The 16699-nt window shown below is 45.8% G+C and overlaps 1 protein-coding gene across 10 annotated transcripts in view; it reads left to right on the plus strand.

The window, feature by feature from the left end:
- Nucleotides 1-16699, plus strand: part of CORO1C (coronin 1C) — a 50134-nt gene that overhangs the window by 23688 nt on the left and 9747 nt on the right. For all 10 annotated transcript variants that reach the window (XM_026060380.1, XM_026060381.1, XM_026060387.1 and 7 more), the window contains one exon: nt 9582-9704. In XM_026060380.1, the coding sequence (XP_025916165.1) occupies nt 9582-9704 (123 nt within the window). The remainder of the gene's footprint in view (nt 1-9581; nt 9705-16699) is intronic.

A 16699-nucleotide genomic window follows, 5' to 3' on the forward strand; every position in this document is an offset into this window, starting at 1 on the left:
TTTTTTGCATGCACGTGCGTAAGGTCTCTGCCAGGAATTCGCCATTCCCATGCTCCAGAAGGAGTGGCGGCCACCGTCTGACCTGTTAAAAATTGCGGTTCCCACAGGTTACCTGGTCCTCGGAAAGCCTCAGGCCTCAGTTGGAAACAACCGCAGATGAAAAAGCTCTAATTCATATCACTTATGGTGTCCAGGTTGCAGAATCAAACTGATGAGCATTAGCTGTACACATCAGGGAAGCGCACTGCTAAAATGTGCCCGTTTACTGTGGGCTGTGCTGGTCGGTACCGAGCAAAGTGTCGAATGTCACCTTTAAACAGGAAACTTTGGGGCTGTTAGAGTTGATATTCTTTGATCCTCATCCCAGACAAAACCATGGGTACGCGGGGAGGGAACCCCAGGGTAAAACCTTTCACTGGTTCCCATAAACAGATCCTTCGTGCTTAGTCTTCAACCAATGAGATTTAGCCGGACRGCGTGTGCCCACCGTCACCAGGATTCCCAGGTGCTTTCGCTAACCCACATCAGCTCTCAGCCTGCTGCAAGGAGTCGTTGTGGAGCCCAGTTTAACACAGTTGTATTTCTAGCAAGCGGAGCCTTTGCTTTCTTGCGATGCTATATCAGACCGAAATTGCCCCCAGCGTGGTAGGAGAGTTGCCATTGGGATGGAGTTAAGGAAGAGCAGGACGGATAAGGGGAGAGGTGATTCCCTGCTCCGGGCCCGGGGAGAGCTCTGGTACGGCAGGAATATGTCCATGCGGATCCGAGCATCCACTGGCGCGCCACTCCACGGAAACGAGAAGCCGCCCCAGGGATCCCTGCTCCCTTGCTCCGGCCGATGGAGCAGCCGGGGGCTATCGGGTGGCCTGGGGCGCGCTCCTCCGCTTCCCGCATGTTGCTCATGGCAGCCGACCTCGGGACGCCGGCGCGTCTGAGGCTTGCAAACGCCTGGCTTTAGTGCCCCGTTCTGGGGTCGGGCCTGCACAGCGAGGGAACCAAGTACGATTTTTCCCCCCTCCTCAGAAGATCTTTGCAGTTTGCATCTACGAAGAAAAAAGCTGCTGCAAAGGACTTTGTTGTTGCCGTTTCAATTGCTCTTCTCCGAGAAAGCTGCCTTTAGCTGAAAATYGTGTTATGTAAGGCTTTTGCGAGGGGGAATGGCTCAGTGTTCCTAGCGCGATGGAAGGCTTATTGGGTCCCTTTTGGATATTCCTTTTATTAGATTTGCCCTTTGCGCGCCTGACTTGTTATTGTGCTCTCTTCACCCAGGCAGCGTTTCTACAGAAAGCGTGATCGGATGGGTGCCCTGAGAGGCAATTACCGTGTGGGTGGGTGAGCGCACACCTARGAGATGATCTCCTTGAAGTAATATGTTGCTCTGCAAGCGATGTGCCTTAGCGTTCAGCCGTGGCACATGCAAATTGTTAATCAGCTGTTCCAGATCCTAATTCCTCCAGGAAAGACCAGAAAGATGATGCTTCTCTGAATTGTGYGCGTAACATAAAATCAGGAACTGCTGCTGTGACGGATTCATTGAGCCTTCTGGCAATTTTAGGTGGAGTGTGGATGGAGGATCTGAATTAAAATGAGTTACTGCTTTCCTGAGTTATGCCGCTATTGAACCTCTGTCAGTGTTGTAAGTCTTTTTTGTGGCAATGCTTCTGTGCTAGAAGTTTGGCGTGCAAGGTTGGAGATCATGGCGGAAGGAAGGAAGGGGCTTTCCTAACTTTTGGTCAGATTTCAACACTTCTCTGAATAGGTTTGTATGTTAGACTGAAGAGGTTAGAATTGAAGACATCTTGCAAGACATCTTGCTTTTCTTATTCAGTTGTTGCAGAGACACTGGTAGCTTTAAAACTGTAAGTTATTCTGTGAGCAGCAGAACTAATAAAGCTTGGTTTCTTGCAGGTTTATTCTATTTATCTCCTTGGCCTGTGTGAGCGTGGAGCAAATGTTCCCCAGCTCCGTTCTGCATCTTCCCTCTTTAGGCTGTCCAGCTTGAGTTATAACTCTTACAACTGCTTCTTCCCTGGTGGGCACTAATTTGGATTTCCTTCTTTTATTTTACCTTTGATTATCTCAAAAGCTGATTTCAAAAAAACAGCATCTTTGAGATATTTATCCCTGTCAAATTGGATTGCAGTGGATCACCAGGCTCCAGATGTTTTGAGGAAGAAGGGGCAGACAGTATGACTACATGTATTCCATTTCTCTAGGAAAAGGCGTGACAAAATTGTGCCCCTTACAGGCAACCAGTGGTTTGTACAAAGGTGGCAATCAGGGCAAGATTGTTGCCGTTTTAAAGCCTAGTGGAAAAAAATGAAAATAGAAACAGCACTTGTTAGTTCTATTTGTAAGCAGATATGGAAAAGAGATTGTTGCAGTTCACTGGCTTGCAGATCGTGCGTAGCATTCCCTGTCTGCCTTCCTAGATGCATGCGGTGGTTAAAATGTGTGAGTGTAAGTGGAGTGGGGTAAGTCCTGATAAGTCATGTATTTGTCTAATGTACAGATGAAAGATAGTGCTGGCCTACCAGCAGCATGAATTTCTGAGGAGTTGTCTGCATGGCCTAATGTCACTGGCTTACGGAGGGCAGCATCCACATGCATGCAAACCATTTATATAAAAGCACTGCAGTGCTGCAAATGGAAGGTAAAATTCTGGTTTAGACATTTAAAATTTCCAGCTAAGCTGAAATCCTGGTTAGATCCAGGAGCAAAATTAGTTTAACAGAAACAGTTGGAATAGAATGGATTCTTTTTTGGGGATCTGTCCAAATTTACCCTGTTCTTTCTTCTCTCTCCTCCTTCCCCGYCTGCATTTTTAATAGTCCCAATCGGTTTTGCCATCGCTGAGCTTGGCGAGGAGGCTCGAGTGCGGCTCGTGCCGGACTCCGGGAGCGTTGCTGCTGGCTCGGCGGGGAGCGAGTGCCCTTGCGTGGCCACGCGAGGCGGCTCCTGCTGGCCCCTTCCTGGGCGCTGCYTTGTAGCCCAGCGGCTCTGCCTGGTTGGTGGAGGTGTGTTGGTCTTCCCTTTCCCTCCTCGGCTACGGTGTGATCCTGCCAGTTCATCCAAGAGCGCTAAAAGTTTAAGACGCTGATTAATTTTCCTTCAGCTTGCAAGGCTGTATGCCCGTTTTACTAATGAGGGAATTAAGTGCTTTCGAAATCGTATTTTAGGGACAGAACAAGAGAGTGAATCCATATCTTCTGCGTTGTAACGTGATCTCTGGACAATGGTTCCTTTCTTTTGTTTTGAGTCTTTGCATCTCCTGTCCAAAGGGCTTCAGCAAACTGAAAGTCAGCTGGGACTGAAATTTAATTTTTGAAGTGTGTTCATTTTTTTTCTAGGAATTCGGAGGGATGTTAGCTGCAATGAAGGAGCCATTCTCAGCACTGAGTTCAGAGTAATAAGAATTAGCAGTTTGCTTTGGATTTGGGTTTTGTTTTGTTTTTAAAAGCCAACATGTGAGTAGTTGATTGTTGCAGCTAATTTTGTGGAGGATTCTGGGGATGAACGTACATTTTTCCAGGGTAAAGCATCCCTGGAAAGTACTGCGGTTGTAGGGTCCGTCGTAGGCAGCTCTGCGCCCGCCCCTGCTCCCTGGTCAGCTGTAAGCACATGGTGCAGACAATGAAGTCATCCAGCTGCTCCATCTCCACCTCCCAGTGGGCATGAAATGAACCTTGTTATTGCTACACCAGGCTGATGACACTCCTGAAACCCTCCAAAGTGTGCTCTGAGCAACGGTGCCAAATCTGTTGGGGCCCCGCAGGGCCATGGTTCTTAAAGCCCTGTGTCTCTTGCAGATTCTCACTGCTCGGCCTGAGTTGGCTTTGTGAAGGATCCCTGTGTGTCACTGCGTTTCTTTCTTCTCTCCTCTTTGTCTGTATATCCATTTAGGTCTAGGCACTCTGGAACAAGGACCATTGTCTCAGTTCTATAAAAGCCTGTAACGTCTCCTGTAACGTCACAGCTAGGCAGCTGTCAAGGTAATTGGTGATAAAACTAAGTTAGAACAGGAGCGTTGCTGAGGAATTTTTGGAGGGTGCAAGAAATGTTCGTAGTGATCCAGTCTGGAAGAAGTGTGTAGTTTGCAGTGCTTTAAAAATCTCTCACTGTATGACAGTACAGTAGACCTCTGGGGAGTAACACTTTTCATAATCTTCCGAATTAGCTATGGATGCCTTGATTGGTTTGCTGGGTGACTAATGTCTATTTGTCATGGTCATGAGTGAGCAATGCACTTTCATTATATCCTGCCGTATTATTTTCTCCCAACTGCCTCCTGTATGACCAGCTGGTGCAACCAGAGGTGGAGGTTCTGTGGCCAGAGCGTATTAAACTTCATCACTCAGTCCTAGTTTGTGAAAGTTGTTTGTTGTAAGGAAAATATGCAGTTTAGCTAAAAAAAAGGAAAAAAAAGCGAGTATCCTCTCTAAAGCAGCAAAGATACCAGTCACTCTGTATTTCAGACTAAGTCTTCGTAACCTGATTTTCTTCAAACTTCTGCAAAGAACGGATGGTGGAATTGCTTTTGCTTGTGCAATTTGATGCCACTTCCCTGTTTTAAATGGTGATTGTAATGAGAACCACCATGAGTTGGGGGAAGCAGCTGTTATTCATGATTTTTTTTAACCATAATCCATGAGCTGTTTGTACAACCAATTACCCTTTTCTGGCAGAGAAGCAACCATAAAAGACATTAAAATTAATTCATAAAGCTACTGCTTTTTGGAATTATTTTTCTGTGCTTCTTATCTGTCCCTTCTGAATTTAATCACAGATTTTTTTTCCTCATCTGTCAGTTTTTCTGATCTGGGATACATGAAAGGACCAAATGAATTTATTTGGTAAGGTCAGCTTACCACCTGCTGGAGGACCCAAATATTGAGTACTCTTYCAGTCAACACCATCCGACATATTAATACTAATTCTCAAAATCACCTTTTTAAGCTAACTTTTATGCTTTATATATAAACCTACAACTCTTAGAGTATCAGAAGTTGTTACTGTGATGTGTTGCTCAGCCAGCATAGTAATGGATTATAAGAAGGATTTAATTTCTGGTAGTCATACCAAGTTACTTTTAAGCTGTGTATCAGCGCTTGAGATTTATTTTAAATCCTTAACTAATTAAAAGATTACATTTTTTAAAAAAAGCAAAAAAACCCCTGTGAGGATTATGGCAGAGTGAAAACCCACCCATCTGGCACTGAAGTTGCAGACTTCATGATGATCTTAACTTGCAGCAGAGCTGTATGTTTTAGAAAGAACTGTCTTAAAAACTTTGAGTTCAGGGAGCTCAAAGGTTGGGCTTTTTCATGCCATATCCAAGGTTACTGGTCCAGAACCTGTGTCTTGGCTCTCCAGCCAGGGCAGCTTGTGTCCGAGGCTGTTCTCTGTGCAAACCCTTCGATGACGGTGCTGGGGTGTTTGCAGACGTCGTCTAGCGCGCTTAAGGCCCTTCTGCCTTCCCGCCGCCGGCAAGGCTGGGAACCAGAATTGCCTCCAGAGCCGCACAGTGAATCATCAGGTCTTCAGCAGAGCTGGCGGCAGGATTCGAGAGCTGCTCGCTCTGGCTATAGCTGTGCGGTTTGGTGCAAAACCAGGCTGTCGTCTTTCTTCCTCAGACACTCCAGAAGAGCAGCTCCGCAAAATGGGTGTTTTAATATGAGAATTCCCTTTTGGCTAAGCCAGACAAAGCCCCCCAAAATATATTTTAAAGCACTTCTCTGCATAGCTAATCCCACGTTATGCACAAGAATAGATCTCTCCCGTTCCGGAAACGGGAACACTTCTGGGAAGAGGAAGCCTGTGATGTAATCCGTACTGACAACATTTGCAAAACTGGTTGAGAGAGGTAATAAAATAACACATCCAACACAAGATCTTATCTAAAAATCGCCCATTTCTCACCCTGCTGGGTGATTCAGTTTGGGTTCATTACTGACTCGGGAGTGCTGGTAACGGAGGTGGTGGTGTGGCAGCTCCGAGTTTTCTTTGAAGGTTCTTGGCCAGCGATAATAGTGCTTCTTCCTGCTTTGCCTCCGAGAGCTGGCTCAGAGGAGAGGTGTTCTGGGTCGGACGTGAGTTATTGCCCTTTGACAGCCCTGGTGATCCCATTTGAAGGGTAATGCTTTCCAATAAAAAGTGTTTTTTAAAGTGGAGCAGATGAATCGCGTTTGGAAGCGCAGCTCAGGAGAGCGCTTCCTTCCTCGTAGGGGCTTAGGAAAACACCGCGGCCGCCGCCGCCGCGCTGCAGAGASGGGATTTTTGTTTGCTTGCTTCTGACCACAATTCAGCAGCTTCTCTGAAAGTTGATTTGGCTTCTTTTCGCTGAACTGCAGTTTTGAACAGCGCGGCAGCGTTTTGGACGGTCAACCGTTCTGTCCGTTCACATTGTCTTAATTATTTTCATTTGCGCCGTTTTGACGTTATTCTTTGCGGGCCTCAGTGAGCAGCTAAATTAACCTAACGCGGCAGCGCTGCCCGAGCGTAAAAGCGGGCGCCCCGAGCGGCAACGCTGCTGGGCCGGTGCACCACCACCGCCTCCTCTTGCCATGTCCCCTCCGCCCGGCCCCGGGAGCTGCTGCGTTCACAGGCGGTGCGGCACCCGGTTTCCGTACTCGTGCTGTGCTTGCTCGTGTGCCGTCGGTTTTTGCGAATAAATATTCCTTAAGTTGCTTAAACTTGATGTCTGCATCTCCCTCGCTGCTTCTAAATAATTTCTCCTTTTCCCCTTTCTTACTCTTTGTTTCCTTGTTAGATTTTTTTTTTTTTTTAATCTCACAGTCCACGTCCAGGCAGGAAAGGTGTTTGCCTCCTAAATGATAGATCTAAGTTGCTGTTCACCTGTAACAGGGTGCAAAGGTATTTCTGTTCAGTTTGGTTTAACCTCTCCCTCGTGCACGTGCTGTTTCGCATCGATTCAGGCGGCTCTGGCCTCGGATGCCTGCTGTTCCTGTCAAAACAGCCGTGCCTCTCTGTGGATCTCGAGCGCCTCAGCTTAGCGACGAGGCTGAATTTTGCCGCAGCTTCTCAGAATCGCCGGGGCTGGGGACGAGGCGGTGGATTTCCTCCGCCGGCCGCGCCGGAAGGACGGTTGCTGTTGTCAGCCGCGCTCGCCAGGCGCAGGCGGTTCCCTCTCGCAGCCGCGGCGAAGGCTGCCTTCGCTTGGGGGCTTGCAGGCCGCTGCCGAGGCTCGTTTGAGGGAGTCGAGCAGGAGACGGGCAGCCCGCTCGGGGGGAGCAGAGCGGCCGCGGCGGCGAGAGCCGAAGGAGGAGAGGGACGGTTCGCCAGCCGAGTGCCGCGGCACGGGAGCGCGGCGGAAAGCCCCTCCGCTGGAAGCGGCGCGGTCGGGGCGGCTCGCGTGGAGCCTCTCTCGTGCCGTTTTCCGTGCCGCCCTCGGAGCGCTGCCGTTTATTGAGCTAATGGAACTACAAGATAGCCGCTTTAAAAAATGAGCTCCATTTTAGGTGATCAGAAGCACGCGATGCACTTGCCTGGTCCCCGTGGTCAGGTGGCCGTCGCAGTCAGTTGACTGTTTGTACTCATGCTGTTAAGGCTTACCTTGATCAAAACCGAGAAGTGAAATTTGTGGTTTAATTTGTTCAAATTGATTTCCCCCACCGCCCCCCAATAATAAATTACTGTAAAAACTCTAAACTGAACTGACAAGCACTCGTGCAGCCTGCAGATAATTGCTGCAGACTCCTCTTAGCAGATTACTCCGAGCCCTGCCTGGGAACAAGGGCAGGTATTCACTGACACGTCGCAGTATTAGTCATATTTTCCCTTTTGGTTTAGCTCTGTATTTGAATTTAGTCTATAGTGTGACTTCTGAAATATGCATGTACTCTGCATGGTTTTGTTTTTTTTTAATTAGATCAAATTAAAATGGATGAAATATACATGTCAGTTGGGTGTATTAACTTTTTAAATCCTATTTCACATTGTGGCATCCAAGAAGGATTAGCTAGACTTTAATTTTTGAATGTCTTTTTTTATAGCTTTTTGTCTACAACACTTAACAGTTTCAGAAGGAGGTGAATCATCGAGAGAATACATCACCCTTAAAACCTAAATTTGGTCACTTAGGAAATGGCTGCTGGTTGTTTTTGTAGCTTAACTCTGAGCCTGTTTGGTTCTATATCTTGTTTTCCTTCTAGTAGAGGTCTTGAGGTCAGTAGTCTTCAAAAGCCAGTGTCCAGCATTATTCTGATCCTTTGTATGTAGGAAAACTTTGAATAGGAATAGCCTTCTGCATGGAAATCAGTAGGAGGCATATATTAGGGGACAGAAACCCCAAGGATGGGGAATGTTATCACCAAATGGCGGAACTAGAATGCCAACCTTTTCTTCTGCGCATTTAAAAACAAAAGAAGAAGAATCTGTCCCAGAAGTTGCCCTCCCTGTCTCCTTCTCCCATCACCCGTGGTCCGCTGATCCTGTGAAAAGGTCATCACGTCATTCCCTGGAAACAATGTCCCTTCGAACAGGGTAGCGCTTTCTAGCACTGGAACTGCAGGACCCTGCTCACTATGGTTTTACTGACGTTTTTCCATTATTTAAAATATTTCCCTTGTTCCTGCGTGCAAGGCTTGAACAAGAGATGATGATTAGCTAGAGAGGGAATGTGCTTCCTCTCCTATGGAGGAAGCTCAGGTGCCGCGTGCTTCACTAGCGGCGTGTGTGTGTGTGTGTGTGTAGGAGGTGCCGGGATATTAAAGTCAGTAAAGTATAGATGCAGTCAACTAAGCAATACACTTGAAAGACCTATGTGAGCATCCCAGGGTTTGTCACTGGCAGTTCCAGTGGGAGCACTTCATTAGCCGCTTGTCTTTGGAGGTTTATCCGTGCGGTGGGCTGGCCTTTGGCATCTGCGAGATGCCTTGATTCCCTTCCCATAAAGAGTCGGGCACAGATTGGGGAGTGGGTTGCTGTGACAGTCTGCATATCTGCAGTATTTATTCCTGGGAACGGTATTTTAGTCTGTACAACTGTGTCTTAAACATTTTCCACCTAAGCAAAGTGCTTTTATGCTGAAAACAAGTAAACTTAGTAAATTCAATGATTGGAAACACCCTTCAATTAAAAATTTGGCTCAGTTACCCTTAGCCATGCCATGAAAGAGCACAGATAAAACCAGGGTTTCATTATGTGGGGGACAGCGTTCAGTGGCTGCTGCCAGCCCTCTTCCTGAAGTGCTGTGCACGGACCAAGGGCCGACTCCGTGGCCCTAACTTCTGCCACGAGCATCAACAGGACGAGGGCAGCAAAGCATCAGCGCGCTGGTGAGTGGGCGAAGCCCCGGCGTGCTGGACCTCTGACCGTTTGTCCTGCACGGTCAGAAGCTTCCAGCCAGTCAGTGCCTCTTGGCCGGTGCTGGAGAGGAGAATCATTGGTTCCTTTCCACTCTTGATACGTGAGATGATTAGTTCCAAATTTCATGAAACTGTCAATATTGAAAGGGCTAGTGGAGGATTAGGAAGTGTCTTCTACTCGGTGAGATGTTGTGCTCTGTTTTCTGTGTGTTACAGCTCTCTTACGTTGTTTTTTTTGTTTTTTCCTCCCTGCAGACGGGCAGAATTGACAAGTCGTATCCAACAGTTTGTGGCCACACAGGACCGGTGCTTGACATAGACTGGTGTCCTCACAATGACCAGGTCATCGCCAGCGGTTCTGAGGACTGCACTGTCATGGTGAGTTCATACATTTGTCTTACGGTGCGAGGTTTGCTTCACCTTAAAAAGTGGCGCTGCAAATGGCGCTCATATTTCAAAAGGCAAGTGGGTATCTCCTGTTAATGATGCTGAACGCAGAGTCCTTGTTAATGTAAGAGTATTGAAGGGCATTCTGTATATCATACTCTGGCTCTGCTTAAGAAAAGACGTCAACTTGTTTGCAGAAACTAACTATTGGAGCATTAGAAGCAAAAACCGAGCTTTATTACCTGTGTAACGGCAGAGTTTGGACTCTCTCAGTTGGTGCTTTCTTTTCATACTACCGTTTGAGAAGACACAACCTCCGACTTCTGAGAAGAATTTGTCTCTTTAGCACTGAGCTCAAACTTTGTGTAACTGGCTTGGCCTTTTATCTTTCTGGCTTTGTCTTAAAATACTCTTCCATTTCCTTCCGCTGGGGATCTGTCTGGTGTTTGGGAAGAGGGAGGAGAAGAAGGATTGCTAGTCAGTGGTGACATGTTATTTGTAGCTCTTTGCAGAAGACAGGTGGTTCCCTGCCTCCAATATGCTAGCTGATGTGGTGGTGTGTGTTGGAAGGAGGTGGGGATTAGAAGGGAACAAGCCCATCTGTTTTCAGAATTGCTTCAGCCCTTGATTTAAGGGCAATGCTCTCTTTTTTTTTTTTTTTTCCCCTAATGTACAGAGTATGAGTAGATGTCAAAACTTAAAAAAAAAAAAAAAAAAAATCCAAATTTTGCACCTGCCAACCTTGATCTTGAGTCCTGTTTTACCTCAGCCAGAGCCCACTGAACAATAGATGATCTTGCTCAGTGATGGATGTGGAATCCTGTGCATGCAAACACAGCAGAATAAGTGAAAGAAAATCCTTGTGAGATGAAATAATGCCAAATAACTTCAGTGATCTTTGGCCATATTTAGAAATGCTGTAGGCTGAATGTTATATTGAAATCTTATTATAGATCATGTCAGATAAATTCCTTTGCTTCTGTTCATCGTTAAAATGTTTGGGAGGGGATTCATCCCAAGAGGCTTATCCCGGGACAGCTCTTGCCTGTGATCTCTCAGTCTTGGAAGCTGAAGCATGTTAACAAAATGTACTATATTTAATATTAAATGAAACAACAAGCTTCTGTGTTTGTAATGTTCACTACTGGACTAGAGTTAAGCTGTGAAGGATGCTGGAATGTTCCTCTAGAAACTAGAATCCAGAAGGCCCATGAAATGGAGTGAGCGCTCTCTGAAACATGAGCATCAGCAGAAGCGGATGAAGCTAAGGCCCATAACTGCCTTCTTGGAGGCAAAATAAATCTCTAATCCAAGTGCAATGAGAAGTATGTTGTAAGGCTCCAGAGGGATTGAATTATGTAGAAAAACCAACAGTGTTCAATTACAAGTTGTCCAAATGCTGCTAATGTAGAGACAAACTGTCCACCAGAATCTCGGCCTGCAACTGTGCAAACGAGCCCCGCAGCGCGTGGGTTCGCAGCAGGTTGTCCGCTCTGCAGTTGCACACGCGCGGCTGACCCCAAGTCCCCACACTGGTGTTCCTGTATGGTACCTCTGGGCCTGACAGTAACTTGCATGGAAGGGGCAAGTAGCTGAGAAGGTGATGCAAGTTGGTCGTTGCTGCACTTGAAAAAACAAACGTGTGCAATGCGTGTTTACAGTGGATTTCGAAAATGCCAAATGTGTGTTAGCTGAAGGTTTAAAATGCAGTGAAGTTAAATGCAGACAATAGTGATGAAGAAAGCAAAGAGGACTGGGTAACAGAATAAGTTGAGTCTTATGTTAGGTATCACAATTTCTGATGGGAAATGATATATCCCAAATCATTTGGGATGCTTAAAACTGGGCTGGTCAGCGAGCTAGAGAAAGTAGTGTGAAGAACAAGCCTGGCCTGGATTATTTTAGAGAGGAACTGGATGAGCTAATGAGCCTTCCCATCTTTAATTGCTTTTCTGTCTTGGCACGGGTAATTTAGCATCCTGTTTTCTTTGCTTTTGTTTAATAAAGATTTCAGAGTCCTGCTTCCTGAACAGCCTGTCACTGAATAAACTCAACTTATTTTAAAGGATATGTAGTTGTTCATCAGCTTTGAACTCTTTATTACTAACCAAGGTGAAATGAGAAAAACAGTGATGTGATAGAGGAAAATCATGTGGCTTTCTGTAGAAGTGCCAGTTGCTTATTAAAAAAAAAAAAAAAACTTAAGTTTTTAAAGACTATCTGTGCATTGACACTCAAGGGTTTAGAATCTTACTCTCCACCACAACATGTCTCATCAACATCGGTTAGACGTGTAGCACTTCGTGGGAGAACGTGACTTAGAGATAACGATCTAACCAAGCAATGAGAAAGGTCATACTCATCATGAACAAACAGTAGAATACCCTTATGCAGAGGAGCGTTGCTGTTTCCACCCTGTGCTCCTCCAGCTTTTCCATTTTTTCCATATGCCTGTTTTTCTCCTGTCTCTCCTCTGTTTTTCTGTCTGCATTTCCTTGCCTGCAGTTGCTAACAGTTCAAGCATTTGTGGGATTATCCCTCAGATAAAATCATCAACAAATTCTGTGCCGAGTGAAACATTGCTAAGCTTTAGTTACGTCTCTGAAATGAAGAAGACTGATTCCCTGCAGCCATGASTTTGAATTGTCTGCAGACTGTGTGTGTTGCATAGGGAAGGTTAACTTGGCACTTTCAAAAGCTAGAAGCATTTCATACAAATTAAAAACCCAGATCTGTAGGAGCTGGAAATACCCTGTAAGCTCCATATGAACAGGTACGGTATTTGAGATCATTAGTCTGGAGGTTGAAATAGGGGACTGGGAGAGAAGACATCTTTTTCTCAAACTGCTGGGCTTTGCAACTTGGATGGCTTTGGAGGTTTAGGTATTTGCAGAATGCATGGAGATTTTTCTGTGAGAGGCACTAAGGATCTGTGTGACCAGATTGGTCTGCACGATTTACTCAATACTTCGGCTGTTGCACCTGATGCATTCAGAAATTATTTGGAGGCAGAGGAAAAAAAAAAAAAAAGTATGCGGGGAGGTCATATTTAGGACAGCTCATCCTTGCAAAACCTTCTTTGTGAAAGCCACTGCCCCAGTGGTATAAACACACGACTGTCTTTGATTCCAGCAGAGGAAAAGTAGAATGGCTTCTCCAGAACACCACCATCTTTCTTCTCCGCGAGCGTGGGCTCTCGCAGGGTGGAGGAAGGCTCTTCCTTTGTCCCACGCCRGCTATTCCACGGGGGCACGCGCTGGCCTCCGTCCACCTCCCATCCTTGCCAGTTGGAGCGCTAAGCCAACAGATTCCTTTTGAGTCAGCTGGCAAATAAAGCCAATTTAAAGTGGTTTGACATACAATGAAGTACTTGTAATCTGCGAGTGTTAATTTGTAAGTATTTCCTTTCCATGCCTTGTTCCAAGCTCTCCAGGACAGGGTCCATCCCATGGGTCCAACGTAACATGATAGCACCCTAATCAAACAAATGGTGTGGCGTAGGTAATGGCAGTAGCCCTCTCTGCCCGTTTACTGATACGTTGGTGCGTTTCTTTGCTCTTTTGCAGAGCGGAATGGGGAGTCCCCATCTCCTCTAGCCTGCTCTAAACTGCTCGCAGAAAAACTTCCTTTAAAGTGTTGTGGCATGCCGATACCTTCTGTGGCCTCTTTTTGATGTTCTCTTTGAAGAATGATTTTCTTGTGCCAACAAATAAGGAATTACTTAAATATTTGTGCTTTATACTCTTCTAAATGACTGTAATGTACTGCAGGTTTTTTAATTCAGCTGGAAAATGTTTGATTATATAAAGCCTTGCAGGTGGTATCAGATGGCCTTTCTCAGATACAGGAAATTTGCTTCATCATAAGGTGAATACTAATGAGTTTGCATGTAATGGCCAGAGAAGAGTGAGTTTGATTCAGCAAATTGTTTTAAAAATTAAACGAGAGCCCTTGCAATGACCTGAGACACCAACCTGATACCAGACAGTTAAGCAGGCGCTGTTGGAAATAATGCCAGTGACCCAGAGGTTAGTAGTATTAGAGTTGTTATAGCACTTAGTGTCTGCCAACAGCAGTGAATGAATTGCTGAGGTACCGTAGTGAGTGGCATGGTACCAAACCAGGATAAAGCAGGAAAGACTATCTGTGGAGAAATTATCCATGGAAATGGGTGCACAAAGTCCCTTTTGCTGCAGTGATACGAGAGCAGGGATGCAGAACCCCGGGCTCAGACTCATTCATTTCCTCGCCTGCAGTGGAAGTGGGAATTGATGTTATTTCTGGAAACTGACTTAACCTTCTCTGCTGATTGATGCAGGGCCAGGAGAAGAAGCAGTTTTTGATCCTCTTTAAAGGGCGTAACGAAAGCAGCGCTGAAAAACGTTTGCTCTGTCTTCCTTCTCGCATGCTGTTTGTGCAAAACCTTTCCCCCTACTGCTGTTCCTCTGTGAGCCGAACTTCTGCACGCCGCCATGGTGTGACTTCACTTCCTCTATTGCAAGCAGACTGCAAATGTTAACTTAAAAAAAAACAAGTGGGAGAGCTGATAGAACCTATTACTGACGTCCAGTCAGTCTTGCAATGTTTTAAGGTTTCCTTTGTGCACGCATCCTGAGTGAATGTCCTGCGTCTTCACCTTCAGCAGGCTGGGTTCTGCATCCACGCTGCAAGGTCCTCAATTTGCCCCATAGATCTAATTTCATCCCACGCTGAAAAGCCACCCCACCCTATGTAGGAATGAGTGGGCCCGGTCGCTTGGGAGCATGCTCTGACCTTTTACACCCCTGTGCTTTTTGCAATACCAAGCACGATTATTAGGTCAATAGATTCCGTAATCTGCAGAGGATTACACTGGTCTGCAGCTGCTGTAAAGTATAGGGGCTTTCCCTCTTCGCCGTAAAGAGAAAAGATCTGTGTCAATACACTGGAGGCCACTTTTTTTTTTTTTTAAATCCTTTTCATTGGTATTTTGTCTGTAATACCCCCCTTTCCTCTCCCACCCCCCCACTCCCTGGCTCACTTCAGACCTGGTCCTGGAGTTCTCTGGCAAGTAAATGACTTTGCTGTGAAACAGAGATTCCGCAAAAGGATCCCCCCTCCATACCCACATAGGAAAATTCAAAACAAAAGCAGGGATCTCTGTGGTAGGGAGCCCAGTTCTCTTCTGACTGCTGAAACTACAGCCGAGGAATGTGGTATGAGTGGAGACCTCTTGCATCACTAGTTCAGATTTAGTCTGGATTGACAGTGAGAAAAATGCTTGTAGCTGGTTTTGGCTCCAGTGCAGGATGAGTTTGGTCTTGGTCCAGTTCTTAGGGATGGGCATCTACCAAGGTGTATTATTTAACCCTCCTCTGTGCAACTCCCATGCCTCTCTGCTTCAAAGGCCCTATATGTCTCTTGCATTGTCTCTTATGCTAGTGTCTATTAATTTTCTTACTCTCTTCCCAGCTTTCTTATTGTTTTAGGTAATATCTATGATCTGCAGCATTGCATTAGTGCTTAAAATTGCAAAAAAGTTGGAGATGGTTCGTCTAAAAGACCCTACACAAAATTGTTATATTAAAAGCAGATACTACTTTTAGCAGACTGACTTTAAAGTTCTGCAGTCCTATCAGTAGAGACATTTTAAACTGTTGCTACTGTCAGGGCTATATTCAGTGACTGGCATGATCAAAGCCTCCTCTATGAAAATAGACAGCTTTGTAACCCAGTCTTATCTTGTAGTGGGCAGGTGAAATGATTTGTTGCAAGTCAGTAGGTGCGTTGTTGTGTTTTAACACAATCCTCTGATTAAAAATAAAACCTGTGACTGCAGTCACTAGTAAAGCTCAGGCTGAGTTGGAAGTGAGCAGGATGACATCCTGCTTTTCCAGAGCGGATAGCTCTGGTTTGTAACCCAATTTTAAAATGAGATTGCTGGTAAAAGCTGTGGTTTGTCTCATCTTGTTGCTAGCACCGTTCCATCAGGCAGGAGGAGAAAGTGGGATTTAAACCCTTGAAGAGTAATTCTCTGTGTGTCTGTAATGGTAAACGTCTAAGCGTAGCTGGTTGTTCCTCCTGATGGGCTGAGGGTGCTGGGAGATCTGTGCTGCAAGGGACAGTGCCGAGAAAGCCTCATCGATGAAGCGAGAATCGGTTTAGGGTTATTTTGAGGTGAGCTGGTATGCTCTGGGAATTTTTGCATCTCAGAGATTTTTATCTGCAGCCATCCCTGTGAGAGGAGAGAAATTGGGATTAGTGCTAAAATCCATGTTGCCCTCATGCAAGTCTGTCTGCCTCGTTTCCGAAATCCGCTTGGTTTGCATCTCCTGCCGGCTTTGACAGCTTGCTTGGGCATCGTAGGCAGGGTCTGACAATCCCTATTCTCTTCCTCCAGAAAAAGCAAACAAAAGAAGGCGAAGCAAATGTGCTGTAATGCTGCCACCTACCTATAGGTAGCTATAGTTGCTTAGTAATGGGCTTTTAATTTAATTTTTTAATATGCTGTATGTAGGTCAAATTTGGTTCAGAGATGGTTGTCCAATCCCGAATTGCAGGAATAATTTTGGTAGAGTTGATCCTGCCTCGGGGCAAGGGGGGATGGATTTTGCCTCCTGCATCTCTGATCTCAGCCAGTTGCAGAAGCGCCTCCTTCAATAGATAAACCTGTTCTGATTCAGCTGCTAAAATTCCAGGCMCGTGACCTGCGATCCTTGGGGGGTTGTTCCTCCTCGTGACGGCTCTTTCCTAACCGCAGGGAGACACTTGCAACAGAAGGGTTGTGCAACCAATTAGAAAAGAAGCAAACAGGCAGTTTGCTGCATCTGAAGGTAGTTTCTGCAATGCGAACTTGGGCTGCTTTAACCTTTACCAGGACCAAACTGTTTTTCCTCAGTTAATTGGCATTTGAAAGGAGATTCTAAATGTAACATGAAAACTAATCGACAGCGTTTCTAAAGATATAAAAAATTAGTTCCAATATAACTTCATCTTATTCCCTGCAA

Source organism: Apteryx rowi, unplaced genomic scaffold, assembly GCF_003343035.1.
Source record: "Apteryx rowi isolate R43461 unplaced genomic scaffold, aptRow1 scaffold_168, whole genome shotgun sequence".
NCBI lineage: Eukaryota > Metazoa > Chordata > Aves > Apterygiformes > Apterygidae > Apteryx > Apteryx rowi.